Below are 26,129 nucleotides of genomic sequence, written 5' to 3'. Positions count from 1 at the left end.
ACAACATGAGGGATTACCTCAGGCTACTAAATAGTGTACTTATTCAGTAGCTATTATTCTTTCAGATAAACATCCTCAGATGCCTTGACCACAAACGGCTAAATTTTTTTTTTCCTCACAGACTGCTATTTGCTGAAAAGAGAGATGTGGGTGTATGACAGACTGCCTACCAATTCACTAACAGAGCATACTGTCGGTTATAGTCTTCATGCATACTTCTGCCGGGCAGCATAACTCCTCTTCTGTTCACTACCTTCAAGAAAGTCTAGGAAACACCTCTTCAATCCACTGTCCAGTTTCCTTTTCCTACCAAGTGGAAATCCAAATCACATGCAGGCCAATGGTGCTACTCTAGTACTTAACTCTCTTGCAGGCTAGAAACATCAACTCTATCGTAGTACTTTGAAACAATTATCCACATCTATCAATCAGCTTTGCTCTAACTGTAGCACAGCTTTGTAGAGGCTCAGATTTCACCAGGACAACAGGAGAGAGTGCAAGGTTTGGTGAATACCCAGGATAACAAACCAATGCAATCGATGGATGCTGGACGCAGTCAGAAAGGGCTGTTCCTTTTTGAAGGAATCTTTAAAAAAAAAAAACCCAAAAAACAACCCTCCCCCTTTGCCCTCCCCCAGAACAACTTGTCGTGAGATGTTTTCAGTGCCCACTCACTACTGGAGTCCACGTTATCTGGGTCTTTTGCGAGTCACAAATATCAATACGCGTCTGATGGCGATAAGACGATCTTTAAGGGAGGTCATAGCCAATATAGCCAGTTGAGCTCTGTTTTCCAGAGGCAACACTGCCAAGAGCCACCAGTACCAGGCAGGACCACTGGGGTTGCTCTGCAAAAGGACGGAAAGACATGCAATCATGTATTCACCGGCACTGCCCCATGAAAAACACCGCCATCCTTTCTACCTTCTATTTGCTAAGAAAGTCACCATAAAGCTAACAGCTCAAGCAGCAACTAAACACTTAATTTCAGGTGCTCTCCTTGTCTATATGCATCATTAAGCCTGATCTCTTCAGGTATCAGCTTATATTGATATATGTTTTCCATTGATTAATTGTTTTCCATGCTTCACACTAATACACCGAAACTGGGTAAATAAGAAGAGCTTAGAATGCACAAACACACAGCAAAAACCTGACAGAAAATAGTCTTCTGCAAAAATTACATACAGAATAAGGATGCATAAGTAGGATGGTTTTATTACCTGTGGCTCTGGCTCTTTTCCTGGCATGGACCCAAAATGATTGAGAATTTGCACTTTCATATTGTCTTTAAGAGAAGTAAACCAGGCAACGGCTTGATCATAAACTGAGTCATGAAGGCGGACAAGTTCTTCATATTCCGGTCCTTCAACCTTATTGTTAAAAGAAGGGAGATGAAACAAAACAGGTTTGATACCGTGGAGTCCATACGCTTCCCCAGAAGCAAGCGAAGCAAAATAATGCAGTGACTACAGCTGTTCAAATGTCCTTATCTAAGCGAACTGTACCCAAGTCTCAGATTTCAAACCTGTGATGCTGGAGTCTTTTTACCCTCCCCTAGGTATTCTGAGGTGACATTTCTTGGAGCAGTTACTGCCTTGTTAATATCCATTCCTATGGCACAACAGAAGAATCTGCTCTCTAATCCCGGGACATCATATTAATCATCTCAAACCCATAACCTCGACTCCCTGTCACAGAAGGACCTCTGAACATTGTTACATCATCCAGCAAAACAAAAGAAACACTGCCACCAAGCACAGAGACGGGGGGGTCTACAGCATTTAGAGATCAGCGGTATTTTATAGAAGTGTTAAGGCCATGGCAGGACAGCCGAGGAGCAGGGCAGACACCTGAGCAGGCAGGAAGCAGGGAAAGCGGATGCTCTCCCAATACCAGGAACGGCCATAAAAAAAGACCCTCGCCAAGGCAAGAGTGCTTTAGTCGCACAGGCCTGACTATTAGCCATTAAGGAAAAGAAAAAAGCATAAGCAAAACCCACTACAAATTGGTGGTTTATTTTTTTGTTTGGGTTTGGTGGTTTTGTTTTTTTTTGTTGTTGTTGTTTTGTTTGGGGTTGTTGGGTTTTTTTTCCCCTGTGATCTGTACACACCAATGGTGTGATTCACCTGTGCTGCTCAGATGCACATCTGAGCTAGCTGCTCTGGATGCCCTTCACAGTCAAGGAGAAACAGCTCTAGAGGGCAATTAATCTCATCTTAAGGCAGGTATCTAAGACAGAGCATATAAAATAGACAGCTTTGGAGTGAGATTTCTCACCATCAGATATAACATGAATGTAGGGTGCTGAACACGGATGTCAGCCTCTCAAGTGAGACAAGCTAAATCTCACCCTAATTATGAAGAGGTGGGTCTCTGGCACCATCTGCAAACAATGCCTGGACACCTGTGTTCCACCGCGCTCACTGGGGATTTAAACACAGCAGAGCCCTCGCTCTGAGCAGACTGCCTACTCCGACCTTTCGCAGGGGGAGGCACCTCCGTGCGATCTGCCTTTCCTGCCCTGGCAAATAACTGCATCATCCCGCACAAGTTAGAAAAGCCCTATTAAGACTTCACAGGCTTGCACTTCAACTACGAGAGCGTGCTGAAGAGCTATATGACCCGACTGGACTTCATCAATTGGCATGAGATTACTACTAAACTCAATGTTAAGAGGGATCAGGGTTTTATAGACATGCTCTAAAGATGATCCAGGACGTCATCATTAAGCATGACCAAAAATCCACCCTTTGGACAACACCCACCACAAGCACCTCACAGGTTTTACAAGAGGACTTGTTTTAAAACACTACTCCCCTCTCTGCATTTCTCTGCTCTCAGCCAGCTCTGATGGATGCTTGTACAGGCATGGTTAACTACACATCACCAAGATCTCATTTTAAGAGCGGACCCCCACATTTGTTTGAGGACCTGTTCTGTAAACCAGAGCCTGGAGGTCATATGAAGTCTGCCAACTGTCTGTTCAGTGTAAGAAGAGAGTAGTCAGTTCTCTAACAACAGGGGCACATGTGCTTATAAGGGTTTCAAGTCTGTACCAGTTTTAAAACGTTACCCTGACCTCACCTACACATGACAGACCTCAGCACCTGAGTCTCAGAAGCTACTTTGAGATCCATGAAGGGAGTGCAACACTTCAAGCAGAGATAATTATTAGGGCAGAAAGGAAGAAAGGGAAGGAAGAGACAGAGTTTGTTCCATGGTTTTCAAAATAGAGCTTTAGTATTTATAATGATATTGGCTTAAAAATAAGGCACAGCTAGCTTGAAATGCAACAAGGAAAGGCTATTTAAGTGAATCCAGCAATACATGGGTATGAATAACTTTGCACCATAGATCACCTTTTTATCTTCAAGATACTCGATGTTTGCTGTGTTATATCCATCTCGCTGGCCATGGCTTAAGACCCTAAAACGACGGACACCAACTGTATCAACAACTGAGCGTCCATCAGGAAAAAACTTTACGTCCCTGATCTCTAATATACAGCCATGATCTGCAAATCTGAAATGACAGAAGGGCATAAAAGTGGAAGTCATCAACAAGTGTTTATACACATCAGGACAAATACTGGGCCTAATTCACCACTTTTTATTTGAAAGAGGATCCTGCTTTGGTGACAATACATTTCTGCTTATTCACATAAGCCACACAACCCCCACCCTTTCTGCCTTCCCTCAGAGGTCCAGGGCAGCAGCATTTTCGGAGTGTTAATATCTGGGGGGGCAGGGAGGGTTGGGAAGGGACAGGGAACTACATGGAGCATGTTTCATGCTGGGAGCTGCCAGCTGCTGGTGGCAAATTCACCTGGTCTGCAAAGAAAATAAGGTGGGTAAAGATACCATAAGGAAATACAGAAACTGAGGAACAAATGCAGGGCTGGGAGAGCTATCCCCCTTCTCTGAGGTGTAAGCAGAGGATTACAGGCTTCAGAAGGAAAAGGCTTCTATATAGCAAGATTTTTCTTGCACTCATATCCTTTAAGTTAAAAAAAACAAACAAGCAAAAAAAACCACACAAAAGCAAAAAAACCCGAAAAACCTTTACAAAAGCACATTTGTATCTGTTATATTTAAAGTAGGTGCAGGGTTTAATCACGTCCTGTAAACAAGCATAGAATAAATTTTTACTTAACACTATGAAGCTTACCTACTCTACATTTGTGCAGTAATGAGCTCACTAGGGAGGCTGATTGCACAATGACTCTTCACCATGATGTGTTCATCTGCCAACATTTGCACCTCTGTACCTCAGCCTACTGCTAACCAGGAGAAGGCACTGTACCCAGCCTCATCTCAAGATATCAGATCCCTGCAGGGTCTCATACATGTTTCATCAGGGAAACACTTGTTGTACCAGGGCTTGGCCATTTCTTACATCAGAGTGATGAAGAAACAGCAGCACTGCGAGGAAATGAGTCCTGTTCTACTTCACCAGAAATTATGGTTTGGGGAGTGGACAAAAAAAGCTGACCGCTGTGAACAACCGTTCTCTCCCCACCATTGTACAAAACAAACTGAGGAAGAGCAAGAAGAGTACAGCTGCACGCAGCTAAACCCTGGTGCTCTACAATGGGATTACAAGCGAGTTTACTATAGCAATATTAGACTAGACAATATTTAAACAGCTACATAACAATTTTTTAAATTAAGGATTTTGGTGATGGGGTTTTTTTGTCATTCTTTGAAAAGTTACTTATGGATAGAAAGTGACTTTAATCAAAGAGAGACAAGAAAGCACCTAGACATGAGTATAAAATGTACTGAAACATTAGGAGTTTATAAACAATTCTTCTTCCAGTTTTAAAGTGGAGAAATAAAACAGAGCAAGGTAATGAACTGAACATATCTTGTCACTGCATTTTTCAAGGGAGGTATGAATCTCAGCCTTCCATATCCACATCTTAGTAGATGAGGCAAAATAAGTTTCCCCACTTTTTCTATTCCCAGTTGATTTTACAATTCTGAATAAACAAAAACAACTTCCTTACTTGTGTAAGAAGCTACAACAGCCTGCCAGGTGTCTATAGATGAAGGCTTCCTGCACATCAGTGTTTGATTTAAGTAGAAGTTACCATGCTTGAGTTATTTCAGTAACTCAAAACAGACAGGACATAAAATCTAACCATACTGGTTACGTTTTAAAATACCCTCTATGACACTATTTAATAAATCAATTCTTGTGTTTTTGGGATTGTAACCCCTTGGCCCTCTGTATTAGACCTGACTACAAATAAGTTTGGTTCTTCCACAAGCTTCACAGATGTAAGGGGAGTTATCACTCATGTCCTAGGGTCATTTGGTCCTCACTCTTACATTTGCTTCCAGAAAATTGGTAACAGGCCTGGAAGGGACTGTGGAGCATCAGCTGCTGTTGGAGCCTGAACTCCACAGAGTGCAGCACCAACAGCATGCCAAATGGCACGAAGCACAGCCAGAGCCAACTGGAAGCTGTAGGATCTCCTGTGTTCTTACTGCCACCTTACCATCCAGTCTGGGAGGGGAGGGGAAAAAAAAAAAACAAAAACAAAAACAAAAGAACAACCAAGGACAAGGAAAGGCTGCCAAGTCCCGGTATGAGTGCCCTCTTCTCACCTCCAGTGATGATCACCTACAAAAATGCTGCTCCTGAGGATGCCTGTCTAATGTATTCTTAAAAATCCCCACACTGGTCATCCGTTCTACGGTCTGCATCACTCTAACGCATCTTCTGAAGTCAGCAACTATCTATTACATCTCGTAAGGTAGACCTTTCTTAAGACCACCTTGTTTTTTCCCCACGAGCTTCCTGTTATCCCCTTCACCCAAAAAACTATCACCTATAAAGGACTTAAAAACCTGAAGGTTTTCATCTAATGATTAGTATTACATTTCCACATAGGGAACTGGAAACACACCAGTGTCAGAATTCACAAAAATGAATTAAAGGTAAGATCATATAGAAAGACAATGTAACCCACTCACTGCAGATAGTTTAGACATTGCAACACAGCAGTAAAGACAAACATCAATATTCAACATTCAGGAGCAGAACAGGCTTCTCCGCCAAGGGTATACTTTGTCTCATTTAAATGATACCACCTATACAGGAAAACTATGCAAGGTTTGCATTTTTTTTTTTTTTAAAACCAAGCAGACAGAGGAGCAGCCTCATCCAGACAGTCAGCTTTCACTAGAACAAACCGGCTAGAAAGCTTTCCAACCACATAGACAATTAAGTGCTATTTTTGGAGCCTGTATAGCAGGTTGAGTTGTATTCTTCCTATCCATCCAATAGGGGAGCAATAAAAATTACATCTTTGTGTCAAAAGGAATGTTTACTATACGAAGCTAAAAAGCCAGCCACTTCTGTATTGGTTCATACAGGACTGGAAGGAACCGCAGTGGTTTGGGGAGACAAGTATACTGTGCTGTAGTACTCCATTAGCGTCACAACAGCCTCTACAACAACAGGACATCCTCAGCTCATCTCCTTACCCTTTTAATTCATCAGCTAAGCACATGCCAAACTGCTTGGTACCAGTTTCCATGCATCTTCTTATCATTAGGCGATAACGAGGTTCAAAGACATGGAGTGGGCAAGGGATGGTAGGGAAGGCCATGGTACATACGAAGATGGGAACATCTTTATTCAAACTGTAAGATAATTATTAAAAAAAAAAATCAGTTTTTCTGGGTACTGCTATATTCAGCATAAACCCTTAATACGACACTGCATCCAGTGGTTTCTTTAGACTCATTCTTTGTAAATGTGTACCTCGTCAAAGTTTGCCATTTTTAAAAGACAAACACATTTCAAGACTCTTTCTGTTAGTACATTAAACAAACAATCCCTCTAATCTACTTTCATAGAGGAAAAAGCAGGAAATAGTCAATTTCTCAAATGTGTGTATATCAATACTTAAATACAAGTAGTAACATTCTGGTGATAACTTTTTATAGTAATATAGTACCTAAGAACTAACCACGTTCAAAAACAAGGTGGCAGAGAATTCCCAAGCTCAGTAAAGCCCTTTAATTTTGAAGAAGCCCACTAATCCTTATATTATTTTTTCAGGCTTAATTGCATGTTTTATTTTTCTTTTTAGCTGAGTTATAGCATAAGATCCACAAGTCACTGACAACACTGAATCCTTGAACTTCTCCCGACCTGAAGTATAACCCATTTATAATTGGGCTTCTACTCCCAGAAATCCCCCATTATAACTTTTAAAGCTATTATATTGTTTCAGAGGAAAAAGCAATTATCTTTATTTTAAGAATATTGTTGTGCCTCTCTACCATCCAGGCATACTGTTTCTTGTTTATCTGCAACAAACATGTCAAAAATACAAAACATCTGGCAGGTTCATTTACAAATTCATTCATTATGTCCATTTTCATAAGCAAATGAGGCTTCTTCAAGTAATTTAGATTAAAAATACATTTTTATAACAGGTGTCAGTAGTAAAATGAGAGCCTACTTTGACAATTCCTTCATTTCTTCCTCATAAACTTTCTTCCTTTCAGATAATTCCTCTGGCAAGTAACGGACTATCAGTTCTTCTGTAAGGACGGTCTTCTTGTAAGTTCTGCTTGCCAGAAACTGCAAGGAAGAGTCAACTCCTAAGTCTGATAATGAGAAGTCAGGTAACATCTCTTTCTCCCAACCCATCCCCTTTCCTAAGGCGAAACAGCATGTTAGGTCAGGATTCCTCCTCCTTTCCAGCCTTCAGGTATCAAAACTTTCACCGTAGGATATGAGGTTCACTCCAGTGCCCATTTAACTATAACCCCATGCCCGCTTTTGGCAGGAGCTGTACTACCACCAAGAAAAGGCAGTCCCTCCTCACTTCTGCGGAAGATACGTATATTATTTTCACCTAGAGCTGCCAGGTTACTGCTCCCCAAGAAGTACTCCACATACGAGACACATTATGTCTGCCAGAGCAGAAGTTTTGGCCAAGGAGCGACCATTCCTCGTTCACTGCAGATAGAGATACAGACTGGAGAAGTGGTAAGAATAGGGCTATGGTTGGGACCCCCCAGGCATGAGCCTGACGTGACACTGAAATCCTCAATTCCTTTCAGTACCAGCAAACCACACGTGTCTTCCAAGGAATGACAAAATATATTCTGGAGTAACTGAGGTCTGTGCACAGCTTGATGCTGTGGGTACTACCGTGTTGTTCTGGTCTGCGAGTAGAGCACAGAAAATCCCCACATATGTGCTTTCAGAAGAACACAGCTTTGTATTTTTTTGTTAATTAGGGCAAGGACATACTTACTTCTGACAGCTTTTCTTTGCAGAGTGGGCAATGCGGATTATGGTCAAGGCAACGCTCAAGGCATTTGAGGCAAAAGGTGTGTCCACAGGGAGTGGTAACAGGTTCGTAGAACAACCTGAACACGAAAACACGGAGCAAAAAAGCTAAGCTGCCAACGTAAACAATGCAGATTCCCAAACCATGGAAAGGAGTGACTAGATCCAGCCACCTCTTCCTTTCCTGCTTTTGTATAAATCACAGGTGACAGTTTTGTCTAAGGATATAAAAAAGGTTTTCATTTTTAGAAGTGGTAAACAATGGAGAAAACCATGCATAATGGAGAAAGCCACATCTGTAAAGATTCACCAGATGCAAGGTTCAGGAAAAAGGAAACAGAGTAATAGTTTAGACATTCCCTGGCAGGTTTCCCTTCGGACACCATGAAAACTTTTTTCAGAAGCTAGAAAGGCTTTCCGATCTTAATCCCAGGTCAATGCAGTCATACCTCATGCAGAGGGAGCACTCAAAGTCCGACGCATCCACCAGAGTTGTTGGTATTTCACTTGAAGTGACGGTGGTGTTTTCAGGTAAAACATCTGCATCTAAGTAGGTAAGAAGATGATTATAGTAAATATTTAAGTGTTACTGCAATTTCAGATTCTGTTTGTTTCTCCATAAACAATCTAATTTATCTCTTTTCTTTTTTGAAGTTTTGTTCCAAACAAACATATTTTCCATCTAAGTTTTAGACTTTCTGGCAGGAAATCTTTTGGAGAGCAGAGGATGATGTCTATGGCCAGAAAAAGCACTTTAGAGCTGAATACCCATGATTTGCTTCTCCAAAAATGGTTGCTTTTTTATTTTTTTTTTTTTAAAGTCCAATTTTTAAAATACTCTGCTATTGCTTTCCCACCACCATCACCACTCCCACATCAGCCAGGCCAGATGTTTTAAAGTACATTAAGTCCAGAATTTAATTTGTTTACACACAGTCAAACTATTTCATCAGTGTTTATTATAGATTTCTCAGCAGGGGTAATTTTTCTTACAAGTATAAAAAAGCTTACATTCTTCTAGACTAGGCTGCTGTAGAAATCCCACGTTTCAGACAGCTTAAAGTTTAAGGACTACTGGAGCTGCATTAGCTAATACTGATTTCACTAGCTCAGTACTCGGCAAACACAGAGACAAAACACTTCACTTAAAATTCTGCCCACCCTGTTTTTTTGGGAGTGGTACGTATCCCTGTAGTTAACATACTTAAAGGGTATGGGCTTCAAACTTCACAGCCGCAGCATTTAAGCTCAAGAGCTATCAGCTCAAGCTTCTGCTGACATTTATACAAGCAGATTCTGCAACTTTTACAATCTGCATCTTTGTTACTCAGCGATGAGTTGCAATAGAGCCATGAATGCTGCCTCCATGTCCTAAATTCTTGACCATTTAAAAAAAAAAAAAGTGCTCAGCTTTTTATGTTAAGTTAAAACACTAGGATGTTTTGTTAAAGGATAACTTATGCTCAGCATCTGGTTTATCTTGAGCACAGACAGGATAGGGGAGAGGGCACAAGTGCTGTGTGGCCTACAGAGAAAAACAGCCTTATCTTTAACCTACATCTCGCATGTTAGCATTTAGTAATAGCCAGAACCTGTGTTAATTCTGCAAATAGTAACATGGCATCGGGATCTAGCGCAGACCAGAAATTAATGGTTATGGGTAAAACGCGATCTCTGGCCTTCGCTGTGAAGATACAGGCAGGTCAGATTTCACAATCTATTTACTGAGTCTGCAGTTCACAGGCAAGTACAGGGTTTTTCCCTTTGCAGCAATGTGATCAGAACCAGCCATACATTGATCATTTGCAGAGGAGGCAGACAGACAGCAGCACTTGAAGACTGTAATATTCCAAAGCAGAAGTCACGTTTGACAAGAAGGTGTTGTTTGTTTGTGTTGGTTTTTTTTTTCTTTTAAGGGAAAAAAATGCACACTAATACAGCAGCATTTTAAAAGCCCCTTTTAACCAATTATTTCACTACTCAGTGCAATATATTGCCTTCAGCATTTTTATCCCAGGGCACTGAAAACACTTTGGAGGTCTTTGTTAGAAGCTTGAGAAGCATACCAATTGTAAGCACAGCTATCAAGTGACAGAAAACTGGGGGGGCTTATTACCCTTCAAAAGGCTTCTTTGTTTGCTTGGAAAATTTCATGTAAAGTTGCATGTGACTGTTTCTGGTGCCAGTTAAAAGATTAGTTTCCAGGCTTACTGCATCTTTCCTTCATATAGAAAGACAATGAAGTTCAGCTATACCTCTGAGACCTAGAAAATGGAAACGGCACCAGGGACACAAAGACTAAACTGTTAGTGGATTACACACTGGAAATGGCCCATTTGAGAAAGAAAAATACAGTGTTCATTGAATGAATTGAAACTGCTCTGGAATAAGGTAAATAGGCTGATGCAGCAGAAACAGACACACCAGACAACAAACTATAATTCCAGTCCCTGTAGGGAAATGTTTCATTGACACCTATAAAAAGGGAGAAGGAAAAAAGTTTATAATTTTTAAGTATGTGCAAAAGAAATCCCCTTTCTAAGCCACAACACAAACCTTTTTTAGGAATCTTATTGGGGACATCCAAGCTTTGTAAATCCCTCATATCACTGGACAGCTTTCTTTTTAAGCCAACCCCAGGTAAACTGGAGAGAATAGCTCCCAAAGACTTCTTGTTGTCTTCAAAATAGAGATCCAGAACATGATGGGAAACAGGAGAATCAGTACTTCTAAATACATCAGATTCTTGGGACGGGGTTTTTGTTAACCTGAACACAGTATCCTAAAAAAAATTAAGAACAGTTATATACAGCATGGGACAATTTTGCTTTGGATTTTTTTCATATTAGTTGTATATATCAGCAATAGATCAATGTCCCTACAAAGAGCTTAGCGAGGGAGAAAGGTCCATGTCAAAGAAGGCCACTCTCCAGTTGCATGAAATAGGGACACTTCCCTCCCTACATACAGCTCCTGTCTCTAGAAATTATGCTCCCGAGTACATAAAAACCACAGGGGGGAAAAAAACCCACAAATATAACCAACACCCACGTGAAGGCACCACTTTGTTTTCTGAAGAGTTTCATTCTCTTATTTTCCCAAGGAAGTACATCCCAACAAGAGATCCAACAGCAATGGAGAAAACAGGCTTACCATGAAGTAAGTGCAGACAAAGACAATGTCACACAGATCAGACAAATCCTTGTTACTTTTGGTATTTTTAAGTTGAATGCTTTTTACTTTACCTTTGAGGACCCAGCAATAGAGCTATCTTCTGCAGCTGACTGCGTGTTTATGCTACTCAGAAATGCAGGTTTCAATCTTGTATGGGATGTTCGACTAGAGAAAGGTGCTGTTAGACTATCATGCACATTTTCAAAGGCTGGGAAAAACATCTCACACATTATCTAGTCAATTAGAGAGAAAACAAAGAAAAAATAATAGTAATTACAACACAGATATTTATGTTTGTACGAACACAGACACACAAACTTCACAGCTTCTGGATGCCAAGAAGCTTGCAACCACCAGGACATCCTGCGTTCCCCAATGCCCCCAGGAGACTTGAATGGCAGTCCCCACCACAACCACAGACACATCCCAAGGTGCTCTTCTGGTGTCCACCGCCCTCCCCGAAGGCCTCTGCTCCTCAGGGGCACCCTGTTGCATCCTTCTCCTACCTCCACCCCTCTCCACTCTGACTCTCAGACCCCTGCCTCCAGAAGTCTTCAGACCATGATCAAAACTGGTTAACGGAGATGTGTTTCGGTTCTCCTCATCCTCTGTATCCATCTCCTCTATCCTCAAGCAGATTTCACCTCTAGCTAAAAGCTGTGTAGAGCCTGTTCCCCCTCTCACCAGTCTCCACCAAGCACCTTGCAGAATCCCGATTTCTTTTTATACAAAGCTGCCTGTATGTACAGTCCCAGAGAACCTGACAATGGCTGGTTAGCAGTAAGTGTGTCCCTTATGGGAAGCTACACAAACTGCTACAGAGACTGCAGGACTTTTCCAGGACAGGGCAGCACACAGCTCCCCCATCTTAACCCTCTGCTGCTTCCCACTTAAAAGTGGTTTTCTGATGGCCAGTAAAATAAGCAGCCTCAAGCCTACAAAATTCAGGTGTACTCAAATCTGGCCGACATACTGCAAGTGTAATCTACAAACAGCAGCGGCCGGACCTACAGATTTGCAGTGAAATCCACAAATACACAATCCCTCTGGTTGAGGCATCAACCAAACCCAAGAGGCACCATTACACAGCATAATCCTAATAAGGTTTATTGGAGAATCTACTGAATCATATTATCCTTTGGCTGTTTACTATCACCTGAAGTAACAAGAATTTTACTTAGCTGCAGGAGTAAGGGCAGCATGATGGCCAAGAAGTGGCCAGTAAATACATTTTATACCTTTTGGGCTTCTTTCTTCATTGAGCTCCATTCAGGATTTAAGGCAACACAATAGAGAAACTCCTTCAATGCTTCCTCAGTCCTTTCCAATCCAGAAAGAGCTTTTGCTTTCACATAATGGCCCTGTTCACACAAAGGAAACGTACAAATCTAGAGATCATTTCTGAAGTGGCAGCAAGAATCCAGCAAACAAACTTGGAAGTTCATGCCATTCTGCAAGCGAAAAAAAAGACGCTTTTTGGGTAACATCCTCTTTGATCCACACAAGTGAAGGAAAGTCAATCTCGTCTGCTGAAAGCAGATCCCCTAGGAACCCACTGCTGTATCACCCCCTGCCAAAGACACTGCTCCCTTCCTCAGGGGGGACCTGATGCAGAATGAGGAGGGGTATTTGTCTCCCCAGGGACCAAGACTACTACGTATCCCACAGGGCTCGATACCCCAGAGGACAGTTTCACATACCAGGGCAAACTTAACAGTAATGAAGCTGCATGGGAAAGGCAGTGGCAGGGGCTCGCTGGAGGTGGCAGCTGAGGGAGCAAAAGATTTTAGGTTCGGGATGCTCTCACTTCTCCTGGCTGCCTTACCAGGACAGAGATGATTTTTCACCTATTTTATTTGGTTAGAGAAGACCAACAACATTATGAATTTAGGGCAACTTAACAATGCTTAACCCGAAACCTTTTAGCCCATCCTACCTCTCCCACGTCCTAAAGTAACACATCCATGGCCAACAGGCAGGGTAGTCAGCCTGGGGACAAGTCCTACTTTACTTGTTACTAGTAGAAAGAGAGGAATGCCTCACCTCTGAATTTCCCCATGGATACCAATATGCAGTTCAAATCTGACTATGGAAATTACTTCCGTAGTGATGAAAAGAAACTAAGCGTGCATTTAAACATTTGCCTTGTGCTTATTAGACAGAAGTGTGCTCTGCAAGTCCACCTCTGATCCACATGAATACCTCTAGGCTGTCCTGGAAGTACAATTTCACTAGTCTAAGAGACTGGTTCCATAAGCAGATACACTTTTCTACTCTTCATACTAATGCCAAAAGATCCGGTATCACATAATCTTCCTGAGCAGGTACCTCCCTCGCTCTTTTAATGTTGCCCTTCAGACTGAGGCCCGTTAAGATCTTTACTCTTCTACTATCGGGAAGAAGGGGTTTGTACCAAAAGCAAGTAACAGGCACTGTGTAGGACAGGTTAATTAACATATGTCATTTGGTGACCTGAACAAGAAGTCTCAGTACACCCCAGTCTCTTAAGGTGAGATACTGCATTCAGGAAAAGAAAAATGTAAGAAGAGAGGTGTTGTGAGGCCTGACCCCGACCTTCTTGTCTTGACGCTTGCACAGCCACTGTAAACCCTTTTTAGAGAGATCCTAATGTGCTGTCAAGATTACTCCGCTGCACTGGGGTGGCCACAAGGTTGTTCAGCCTTGTCCTTTCGGGCCGCAAATTTTCTATCCAAGCTGCAAGGGAGGACTGAGCTTGGCTGTCTACAGACAAAATACCAAAAATTCAACACCAGAAGTTAGGCCCTGGGACTAGAGGCCCCTACACTTCAGAGACTACCGCTGCCACCTTCCCTTTCCTACTTTCACATGGCCCTCACAAGCATCGGATTGAAAGGTAAGGTCCAGGCAGGACCTTGTGCAGCAGGCAGGATCCAGGCAGGAGGGCATTTGTTTCTATCTGCCACATAAAAGTACAACTGGAAACTTCTCCCTGCCTCAGAGAGTCCAAGGATCTGGTTTTCATAGCTACTGAAAAGAAACCATCTTGTCTATTGCTCTAATGACTACAGTGGACCCAAGAGCTTCACCAGTAGCTCACTGAGCCATTACATTTCAGGTATCAATAAGCCAAAAGGTACTGGTAGGTGAACGCTTGCCTCCCAGGAGCTACTCCCAGAAGGAGTTAAATTTTATGATTTTTTTTTATTTTTTTTTTTTAACTACTCAGTGCATGCTTGACCTTATCTCTGCCACTGGATGAGATGCCACAAGATACAAACCAAAGCAGATGCCCAGATTCCTGGAGAACATGGATTCCAGATCAGCACAGCTTACGTGGAAGTTCTCACGCACGCACACAAGCACAAGTGAAATGCGTCTGTGACACTGATGGTTATGCCATGATAACAATTTCATTTTCAATTAGCATTCTTCAGATATGTGATTAATGAAATCTTTATCCACCTACAACTGACACGCATCACATTTCCATGGATTCAAGGCAAACAGAGAAGACACTTCAAGAAAACATTTGAACGTTTGTAATTCATCTTTCTCCCTCTGCACAGAAACCCGGCCAACGCCACCTGAGATGGATTCCTGACTTGATGAGAAATTATCCTAGACAGATAGGCAAACTGGAGGCAGAGGGAAGATTATGAACTGCCTTCAAATAAGAAAGGTTTTAATGGCTGACAAGACAGATACCTGTCTCTGAAGGCTATCTAACTCATCAGAAACTAGATGCTTCAGATAGCACTTCTCTGCTCGCCCCATGTCATCCCCGACTGGAAACGGAGAGCTAGCTGCAGCCCCCCGTGCTGAGACAGGCGGCCGAAGGGTTCATGCAACACCTCCTTAGTCTTCACAGGGAAGCCAAAGTCTGCCTAAAACGCTTCCCCAACTCCCCATGCTACCCTCTCTCCCCGTAGCACCCAGGGGCTTTATCTGGTCAAACCTGTGCTGCAGTTTTGCTACTGATGGGTGAGGGACTGACCAGAGGTGTAATCCTAGGTGGGGTGAGCTGTCGGACACCCAGTCTAGCCTCAGGCAACCAGTGGTAACAACAGGCACCATGTGCTTCTTCCGTTTCTCTCTCATAACATCATTTCTGATGATTGCTTCAGACTGCCCACGAACCAGTGCTCCCTGTAGCACCTCCTCATTATGAAAAAAATCCCACCCCCCTCTATGAATCACCATGATGCAGGTAAGAATCACAGATATGAACCCTTAGTATTAAAAGGCGGGGGGGGGCAGGGAATAATCCTGAAATACAGTCTGGGTGCTCCTCAGAAAGACACATTGGCCAGCAGACCATCAAAATCACCCACTGCCTGGGACACACCATCCCAGAGGGAACTGCAGGGTGATCCCAGGCTGCCGGAGCCTTACAAACCCAATTCCACTGCCAAGCTGCAGCACTAACCCCAACAGATCGATGGGCACCAGCACAAACAAAACCACATCACCAGCTGCCCACCGCTGAAATCCCACTGGCTGGAGACACGCCAAGGACCTTCTTGTCCTATGAAGAACTTAGGTTTTGGTAGACATTCCCAGCTCTCACAACGCCATAATGTTCCTCCAACAATGCCCTCAGCAGCGCTGTCCCCACCACAGAGAGAAGCCCCGAGAACAAGCAGTTTTCATTTTAGTCTTTACAACATGCAAGCACCGTACCGCAGGCCAGTGGGGTTTGTTTCGGCAGAGGACGTCTGCGTCATGAAGAGCTTGCTGGTAGTTTTTCATTGACGTACAGAGTTCTGCTCGCTGTGCTATTAGTGAACACTTGCAAGGAGCTGGAAAACAAAAGAGGTTACAAGGAACTCCATTAAAAGAAGCACTAATACATGTTAAATACAGTAACCTAATTCCCAGCCAGAGTAACCTAAAAAGCACTACTGCACAACAGTTACATTTATACTCTCCTGTAATGGAAAAAAAGGCAATTCCTTCCTTCTTTCCTTCCCCAAATATATTCCCCTCAGCCTGGAAACAACCTCTGTGTTTCATCTAGCAGGACAGATCTCATATTCACATACAGGATGCCACCTGCTCTTTCCCTCACTTTGCTTACAGGACACTTAAGAAAGCAAAAAGAAAAAAAAAAAAAACAAAAACAAGTGTTTCTCCCTCCAGTGTGGCTTTGGTTGAAAGAAATCACCAATGCAGGACTCCAGCTAAAGTGTTCCTGTAAGCCACTCATTAAGAAAAATGCATGCAGCCTTCACATTTCATAGCCACTTGCCACCCATGTACCTCACCCTCCTCAGGGCAGGCAAACCTCTCACGATCACACACGTTGCCTCAGTGCCCACGCTCATGAACCGTTCAGTACGCGTGGATTATGAACATCTCAAACGTTATTATTCTGTCCTTTCCTGAGGTCTCTGTAACACATTTTAAGATGGAAATCTAGCTCCAACATAAAATCTCATAGAACCACAGAAAAACTTTGGCTGATCCATGTTCAGCTTGTCCACCAGGACCTCCAGGTCTATTCTGCAGCGCTGCTGTCGAGCCCAGCCCATCCTGTTGCAGGGGGTTATTCTGTCCCAGGCGCACTTGCCTTTGCTGAAGTCGGCAAGGCTGGTCAGCCCATGCCCCATATTGTCGGTCTGAATGGCAGCCCTGCCCTCCAGCACACCAAATGCTTCTCCCTCCCCCAGTTTGGTGTCACAAACTTGCTGACAGGGCACTCTGCCCATTCATGGAGGCTGTTAACAAGGTGCTGAACTGCGTCAGCCCCATTACCAACACCTGAGCAACGCCACTGGTTGCCATCCGTCCAGCAGCCCTCAAGCCATTAACCACCACCCTGTGCCCCTGAAGGTCCAGCCCATCCCAGCTCTACCTCCCCAGCTTGGCCAGGAGGATGCTGCAGCAGCAGCCTTGCAAAAAGGAAAAAACAAACAAACAAAACAAACAAACAAACAAAAAAACACTAAGCCCCAAACAACACTCTTCCCTTTGCCCACGAAAGCAGTTATCTCATCTTAGGAGATGAGATTTAGGTGCAATTTGCTCTTGGTCACTCTTGTCCTCTGTGTGCCAGGAAAGGCCTGCGGAGGGCTGGAAGCTGGCTGCTGGACAGCGGCAGCGAAGCGCAGTAACCCTTACCCAAACGCGAGTTGGTTGAAACTGTCATAGCTGGGATTAAACTTCAAAAAGGTTCCAAGATGTGCCAAGAGACAGTACTGCCTCATTTCTACAAATTTTAAACTTCACCTCCATGCTAGTTCTCAAGACTTTTCCTGCAAGTGTCACCTCCTGTACGTCCCTGCGCAGGGCTCTTGTCTCCGTACCTCTCCTGCTCTCTCCAGCCTGCTTTGGCTTCACTGTTTGCATGTTACTTCGGCACGAGCATCCTAAACACATCCTCAGCAAGAGCACGTTGCCCATACAAAGCCTGGGCACACACCCAAGTGTGCATGGACACACAGAGTAAGTTCTAAGTGCTGCAGGTGCCACTGCTCATCAAGTTCAAACACCTACCAGGAGGGATGGCCCAAGCCTACATCCCCCTTCCACCTCCTCCCCTCCCTCGAGCTGACGCTAGCACTCATGCAGCAAACCAGGTTCGCGTGGTTGCACAGAGCACCAGAGCAAAGAATCAATTGACTGAAAGCTAATCCAATAAAAACAAATAAATAAAAAGGTTTAAGAGGATCAGTTTCCCCTCAACTGGTTCACTGTACAACCATGCAAACCCAAGTGCCAGGACAAGGGATGAGAAAGAAAGCAGCAGCAAGGACTACTGCCTTTTCTGGCTGTAGTGTGGACTGACGCCAGATATACTAATTGCAGAATGACATACTAGGGCTGATGCTGCCCCAACGGTCCCAGACAGCGATGGCCAGAGACTATACCTAAAATAAGGAGCTCTGCAAAAGCTAGTTCACACTGTGAGGTTTTTTTTTGTTCGGTTTTGGCATTTTGTTTCTTGGTTGGGTTAGGGGTTTTTTTAAATATTACACATGCAGCCTGCTGCAACGATCCACTTTTAGCTGGTAATTCTTAAAAAGACTGCAAGTTAAATGAAAACAATTAACCTAAGATCTTCAGAAGCAAGCTTTTTTTTTTTTTCTTTTAGTAGATGCTCCAATATAAAGTTATTTAATTTAGCTACCATTTAAACAGTCTGCGTCTTCTGTTTGTGTTAAATATAAGCGCATACTCCGTATTTCCATCATTGTACCTGCTGCGGGGTGTTTGTGCAGAGTGCGCTGAGGGGGGTAGGGGCAGCACGCAGGGGTAGGGGCAGCACGCAGGGGTAGGGGCAGCACGCAGCCCGGGCAGAGCGCTGGGTGGGGCGTTTTCTGGCACCAGGGGGAAAAGGAAAGGAAAGGAAGCGGCGTGAGATTAGGGGGCCGGCGCGCCAGCTTCCGGCTTCTGTTCGCTGCTGCACCCTTCAGCCACGCCGACGCTTCCCAGCGCCTTTCAGCACGGTTCATACATTCAGCAGACTCAGAGAGAAAACGGCTTCATCGGCTCTTTTTTGGGATCTTGTCGCCACTGCAAAAGTTTTAAGCAAAAAACAAAAAGCCACAATGGCGTGGGAAAGGCTGCAAGTCCTCCCCAAAGCGGAGTCCAAAGGCTCTCGCAACACAAAGGGAAAATAACAAGCTACTGAAAAAAACCCCAAGGCAAACCAGAAAAAGCTACACATATTCAGGGCTTGTACCTCTTGCTCACCGAGTCTCAATCAGAAAGCGTAAGGTGTGGCCCATCTTAATGAGTAACTGGCAAGGAATATTTAGTTAACTGAGAAAGATGGGGTAAAAAACCCCAGCTTTGCTCAAGAGAGAAGTGTTTAGGAGACTAACAGGTTTCCTATAGGGAGATGAAGTGGCTAGACAAGATGCCGTAGCTGGAGCGGTGCCCAGCCTCCTTCATTCAAGCTCACCCCACTCGGAGACACGGCAGCACAGCCCGAAAGCTCGCCGCCTCCACGCCCGACCCGCGCGTCCCCGCATCCCCAGCCTCCTGCTGCTGACGAGACCGTCCCAGGAGGGTCCACAGCTGGTCCCAGGGCAAGGCTAGATGGACTGAAACATCACACACTCTGTCAGTGGAACTATGGCATCAGCTGGCTGACTCCAACTTAAGAGTATGTGTGGAAGTAGTTAGAAAAAGTGAATATCCAGCTACAGCCTCAGTAACTACAGGGTTTCTATAAGCACTGTGATATTGAGTTGTTCCACACCACTGCATGTGCCATGATGAGAAAAATTAGTCACAGAAGGTGGACGGACAGGGCTTGAGGACATACGGAGTTTGCGAACACTGCTAGATGGTGGTATACTATAACAACTGTCAAGTTTATTGGGGGGTGGGAGTAAGTCATACAATAGCCAATAGTTTGTTTTAAAATAATGCACCCATTCTTTCTTCTGGACGTTAAAGAAGAAAATATTTCTTTTATGAAATGACTTATTATTTCAGGCCAAATTAAAAAAGAAAAGCGTAGAGAATTTTGCTGTTTCCACAATACCAGCAGATGGCATTTCCTGAAGCAAACTCTTCTGGGAGCCTGCAGCTGCACAGCAAAATTTATGTCCTTGTCAGCATCACGGATCCACTGCTGAGACTCCCAGGATCCACCGCTGAGGCTCCCAGGCTCTGCGGCTCCGGGCAGCCGGGACAGAGAGACTTCCTCAGAGCCACAGGTCCTGGGAGCTTTCCCACATGCCTCCCTCCCTCCGTCCCAGCCGTAATCCCACGGCAACAGACAAACCCTGGCCTGAGCAGCACCCAGAGCCAAGGGGCTTGGTGGCTCTTCCGCCTCCTGGACCCTCCTTGGGACCGCCAAGTATTGCCTACCCCGAGCGTGGTTGCCAGCTTGGATTTTCCAAAATCGTTCACTTTCCGCTCACGCTACCTTTGCACTCATTTGCAGATGTTTGCTAGATTGCACTTTTACTTATGCAGAAGCTAACACCCAAAATTACTTTTCCAGATATGCCCAAGCATTCAAGTCTTTAAAAAAAAAACAAAAAAAAACCAAAAATACCCAATAAAACCCCCAAAAAACAACCTATGCTGCTTGAGTTCAGGAGGCTGACAGGAGAACAAGACTCCCCCAAATCTCCTTGTGCCAGGAAGGCAATTACAGCAATTAGAGAATTCGTCAAAACTGACCGTAGATGACGATAAAAAGTTTTACTGTAATAAACTACGCTGAGATTTCTTCCAGGAACTCAGCACAGAAAGAACAAGTTGAAAGTTGCTAGAACTCCCTAATCCTCCTTATCTGACATTTCTACCTAGAAAAGCATGTATTATTCAGATCTATTTCAATCCTAAGCTTATTTCCTAAATGCATCAGCAGAAATAGTGTCATTACAAAAACACCTTTCAGTCTTACTAGCAAGAGTCAGCCTGCACAGGACTTCAGGGGAAATTTTTCCCACATTTAAAAAAAAAACTTCTGCCCCTGGAGAGAGGAAGAAAATTGGCTTGCTTTGTTACATTATGCATTCAATTCTGAACAATTCAGTATTGAAAGCCTTTTCATAAGCTTGAAAAATAATATGAAACATTTATTTTCATTTCAGTGAGAAATTAGCAAGATTTAGTAATTAACTGAATAGCAAGCTAGTTTTTCTCCTCCAGACTTCATGCAAGCATGACAAGTCCATGCACAAGAAATGGATGCACAGGGGCTGTTTGGTTGGGGGGCAGGGGAAGGAGCACGCTTGACAAAATAATCAACAGAAGCGGTAAAGACATTCAGGACATCCAAGTAAAACTTCATTCTACAGCAAAGATGAAAAACAAGGTCAGCTTCCCAAAACTGATTAAGAGGGCCAATGAATATTATGCATACTTGCAATCAGCAAGACCACATTTTCTCACTTATTAGTCCACCTTAATTGGATTAATAACTGGATCTAAAAAAAAAAAAAAAAATAAATATTTTCTGAATATCATGGCTCTTCCTCCCTGCATTTACATCGCTGGCAGTCTTCAGGAGGTGAAGTAACCAAAGACCCCAGAGGAAGCGCGCAAGAGGTTTTAGCGCACAGAGGATGCAAAGAAGGCAGCCTCTTCCTCCGTAAGCCCACTCTGGCAACCAAGCACGCTTCAACTGCGATTAGGAAGCGGACGCTTCCAAGTGGTACTCCGCAGGCAAACGTTAACACCTATTTCCACCAGGTGACCAACACCGACAGACACAACAGCATAGGAGTTGAGGAGTTCTTGAAATAGGCTGCGGGGAGGAGGAGGAGGAGCGCGGGCACCACCACGCTCCGCGCGGAGCCTGCACCACCAGGCAGCAGCTGGATTGGGCGTGCAAAGGCCTCTTTCCTCGTCCACACTCATGCTGCCCACAGCTGGCAGAATAAAACACATCTGCTCCCCTGATAGAGCCTGTCTTCCATCAAGATGTATTTATTTTCTTTTACCTTCATGCAGATAAAAAGTGGTTTTCTTCATACTTTTCTTCCTTCAGAAGTGCCCATTACAAATTTCAAAAAAGCCACCCCAAGCCAAGGTTTTCTCTCCCCTTACCTCCACAGGGAAGCCAATTCAGATGCCACCAGAGAGCTCTAGTACGGCTCGTTTGCACTGCACAGCTACAGAGCTGGTCTGCACCTGACTGGGATTTTGCCTCTACACGCAACCTAAGTGCACGGAGATGAAAAAGCAGGAGACCTATTTAAACCAGGGTGGACAAATTAGAGCCACCACTTCACTGGCAGAATTGAAGCTGCAACCCTCTCCCATTGCTGTCCCACCCAAAAATACAGGATATCCACCCACTCACTTCTTTGCCCTGCAGCGTGCTTACCGAGGTGCTCTCTGGTCTGGGGGACAGGGAGACATCAAGAAACTCCCCAGTATTATCACTTCGACTGAAGGAAAGGACACTGGCAACAAATAAGCTGGATTATTCTTACGAACATACACTTTAAGACTGAATTAACTTCTTTCCAGGCCTCTGTATTTTGCTGTTCGGAAGTCCAGACTTAAGAACACAGATTTTTCTGTGTGTTGGGCAAAATGCTTTGGATTCCCAATGGTTTTATTTCAGGCTCAGTAAGTCCTCAACTAGGAAGCTCCACACATTATTTAAAGATGGGCTGTCATCACTGCTAAGCACAGCTAATCACTGCTCCCATCATTACTCAGGAGAAACACCGTCAGGTAGGTTATATGCTACCTGGAAGAAGAGCTGCTACAAGGAAGGCGCAGCTAACTTTGCACCCTTGCTTTCATGTTATACCTCTAGCCTCCTGAGGCAGAAGCGTGCCAGACCAATTACATTAACTTAAGTTTAATTTGCATTCCCACAACTGCAAAGCCAGTGATAACCTTCCTTACAAACCCATCAATAGATAAATTGTATGGTACGGCAAAGGTCCTCAATTCAAGAATGTCCCAGTGTAGAGCTAGGTGTAATATATTAGATTGTTGCTTCCTCCTATTCAAATCCTAATCTTTCAACACTTTGCTAGATGCATGCTACTCTTTCCAGATAAAATAGCATGAATCAACACCTCCTCCCTATATTTTCCTTTCCTACTCTACCCTTCGGACATTTGGGCACTGCTTCAGGTGACATACCCCAAGTCCATCTGCGGCTGCTTGGCACTAGTATCATAAAACCATAAAGTACTCCAATGTGACTCACTTTCAAGGCTTACTAGTTCTCCCAGCACTTAGTTCGGAGTTCGGGTAAGGTTTCCTACCAGAGCCTCAGTCAGAACTGAAGTATCCTCTCAAGCAGCAGGTACAGAGACTGTCCCAAAGCAAGATGCCTACGGATCAACATAACAAGTAAGCTTCAAAACTAAAACACCCCAAGAGGTCAACCCCCCACCTGATCTCCAAAGCACCCAAGGAAAAGTCATGACCCCCCCCTAGAAATGTGGAGCCGTGGTAGGCGCACATGAACCTGTGATTGCAAGGAGACTCCAAAGACACGTGCTTCGCAGCCAGGCGACACCAGCCAAGTAGGTCTGCCATGACCAGAGTTAACAAGGTCAATTTACAGCCAGATATTCTATCGTAATACCACTTTACCAGTGATAACCCAGTTGCCCTCTTCATCACGATCAGTACATAAGCTACGTTTCTACCGTTACTCTTCAGGTCTCTATAACCTTCTCTTTTTCCAGTTAAAGCTTATTTCAGCCCAGAATTTCTGACTCTCTGCAAGTTGCGAAAAGGACCTTCTTGTTTCTCAGTTTTTACCTCACTGCTTCTGTCCTCAAATAGAGCTGATCACTTAATACATTTGTGAAAGAGAAAAGGAGTGGTGCGCTACCCTACTAATTTTAAGGTTAGGAAGCGCAAGTCAGTTCTATAAATGTCTTCTTCCAAAATCAAAAGACATCCTGTTACACTTCATCACAGCAAAAGAAAGAATATGCTGTTTGAAGAGACTTCAAAAATTCTTCAGACTTTCTGATACATAGGTATAGTTCGTTCTCTAGGACTGCTGAAGTAGTTCAATTATTTATAGGAAATTACATCTGGGTTACATACACGGGGGGGAGGAATACTCACCCTACCTTAAGTGGTACATAACTGTACACGAGCAGTGTTAGCTACCTAAAAAAAACCCAAAACACACCCAAAGACTGTCTGCTGTGCATCATGCCGCCTCCTCCCCTTCGCGCCCATGATGGATAAGCCTCCTGTCTGCCACGGCCATAGTCTTGCAGCCCTGCAAAGCCTCTGCCTTCAGCAGACCCTCTGCAAGCTGGCAAAACTGCCAGAGATCCAACTACAGGATCTGAGCTTTCAACTGCAAGCTCTTTACAAATCAGGAGTAATACGAGCTCCTGCTCCAAAGTACTTGACACGTTGCCAGTGGTGTCATATATGAAGTATTTACTACTATTTTTCAAGCACTACCTCAGTAAAAAAAAAAGGGGGAGGGGGAGTTGGCTGAGGGACAGAAGTCTGCAAAATATTTTAAGTTTAAAAATAACACTCAGACTACTGCAACAGTCTCTAGGTAACCTTGACTCCTACTTTTACACATTTTTCTGCCCCTGTAAAACAGAACAAACAGGTTTTGAAGACATGCTTTAAGCAGATTCCAAGAGGCGCTTTTACAGAGGGATGGGAAAATTCCTTTTTTAGCACAAATCCTCTAAGCAGCAAGCATCTACTATTTTTTGTAGCATGTAATTTCAGAAAGACTACTCTCATTCTTCACTTAGAAGTCACACTTTCCTTTAGGAGGTACAAAATTAAATATTCTTCTGATAAATTATTGAAATGACTGAACCATTTGCTCCTCCAGGAGTCATGACAGCTGTCTACCATGGCTTTTTTTTTTTTTTTTTTAATGGCTGGTACAACATCAAAGACTTACTTCTTTACTACTGGAAACTGTTCCCAAGACTCTGTGAGGAAGGAAGATTCGGTCAACCTCTTTTTTACCTCATCAGAAAAAGACAACTGACCTTATCTTCTAACAGCAATCTTCTAGAAATAGTGTACAAAAGAAGAGAATGATAAAGCGTACTTAATACACATAATTCACACATAGGTGCATGTGGACTCTCTCTAGTGGTTTTCTTTGAACAACACGACTTCAGTGCAAGCGCATTGCTAAGGAGCGCAAGTCCTTAGAAAACAGCAGCAGAATTAATAGAACGCATACTATGGCATCAGTCACCTTTATAAAAATTTAAGCACGGCTTTCTAAAGAGAGTTCAGCAGCTTGCCTTTGCAGAAAGGGACTCTGCTTCTTCTGACCTTGACCCATGACTAACACAGAAACTCTTCAACCATCAGGTCTGCAGTAAGATAGCACCAAGAGGACATCCCACCACCCCACCAAGAAATTCTGATCACCTTTTTTCCCCTTATTTGAAACAACTCAGAAGCAGGCTTGGAAGGAAAACATCCCAGCAAATAATTTTTGAGGCATGGCAAAACACTTGCCCATAGCTATCTTACTTATGGCTGTAAGCACTCAGCCCAACTCCAGGAATGCTTGGTTGGAAGTTTACCTATGCCATGCTCTCCAGGGAGCAGCGCAACCCCACAACCTGGCATTTACCTAGTAGGAAAATTCTGGGCAGTTGCTCTTGCATCCACTTGCACGGAAACACCATTTAAAATAAGAAGGTCCATAGCTTTAGCAGCTTGAGAACCAGTACGGAAGGTCAAGAGATGCAGCAAGACATGTTTACTTTCTATGTGCAACACTACTAGGTTTTTTTACCTGTTTAAGAGTTACCAATGTGAAGGGTAGACAGAAGGGAAGAAAAAGCCAAAGACAGGCATCTACTACCCACCTGTCTAGCCAGTATGCCAAGAGTAGTGTAACTGAATTTGTTTGCAAAGACACTGACGTGAACAACGGTCTATAGAGACCAGAGGAGATAAGACAGGACAAGAAGGCCACGATGGTTCGTGCATACTTTATGCTGAGGTCAAACCTTCCCACTTGCTACCCAAGCAAAGCAGCAGCCACAATCTCAGGAACACGGAGGCAGCACCAAGCCCCTCACTACATAAACTCAATGCTTGGCACGGGAGGGCCATGGGGGTACAGTGACCTCAAGGCGGTGAACCCCCAGCACGCTACCTAAAACAGCCCAGTGAGCAAGGCTGGGTAGCGGGAACTGGCACTGAACTACCATTCCAGGAGGCTCCGTCTGCCTGAGAATAGGTGTATTTTG

General features: G+C 43.8%; 1 protein-coding gene across 1 annotated transcript in view; it reads right to left on the bottom strand.

Annotated features, from left to right (window-relative positions):
* Positions 1-652: 652 nt before the first annotated feature.
* The window catches only part of LONRF2 (LON peptidase N-terminal domain and ring finger 2), a gene marked incomplete at its 5' end in the record, with an annotated part of 31,550 nt that continues 6,073 nt past the window's right edge, over positions 653-26,129 (bottom strand). Inside the window, 11 exon segments of the mRNA XM_082337664.1 lie at positions 653-848; positions 1,224-1,373; positions 3,363-3,525; positions 6,498-6,656; positions 7,484-7,605; positions 8,288-8,402; positions 8,772-8,868; positions 10,879-11,104; positions 11,568-11,729; positions 12,735-12,857; positions 16,159-16,277. Coding sequence (XP_082193790.1) covers positions 690-848; positions 1,224-1,373; positions 3,363-3,525; positions 6,498-6,656; positions 7,484-7,605; positions 8,288-8,402; positions 8,772-8,868; positions 10,879-11,104; positions 11,568-11,729; positions 12,735-12,857; positions 16,159-16,277 — 1,595 coding nt within the window. The 3' untranslated portion in view covers positions 653-689.

The sequence above is a fragment of the Platalea leucorodia genome, assembly GCF_965183815.1.
Source record: "Platalea leucorodia genome assembly, chromosome: 2".
Lineage (NCBI taxonomy): Eukaryota > Metazoa > Chordata > Aves > Pelecaniformes > Threskiornithidae > Platalea > Platalea leucorodia.
Note: the sequence above shows the minus strand (reverse complement) of the source record. Positions and strands in the feature narration are given on the sequence as shown.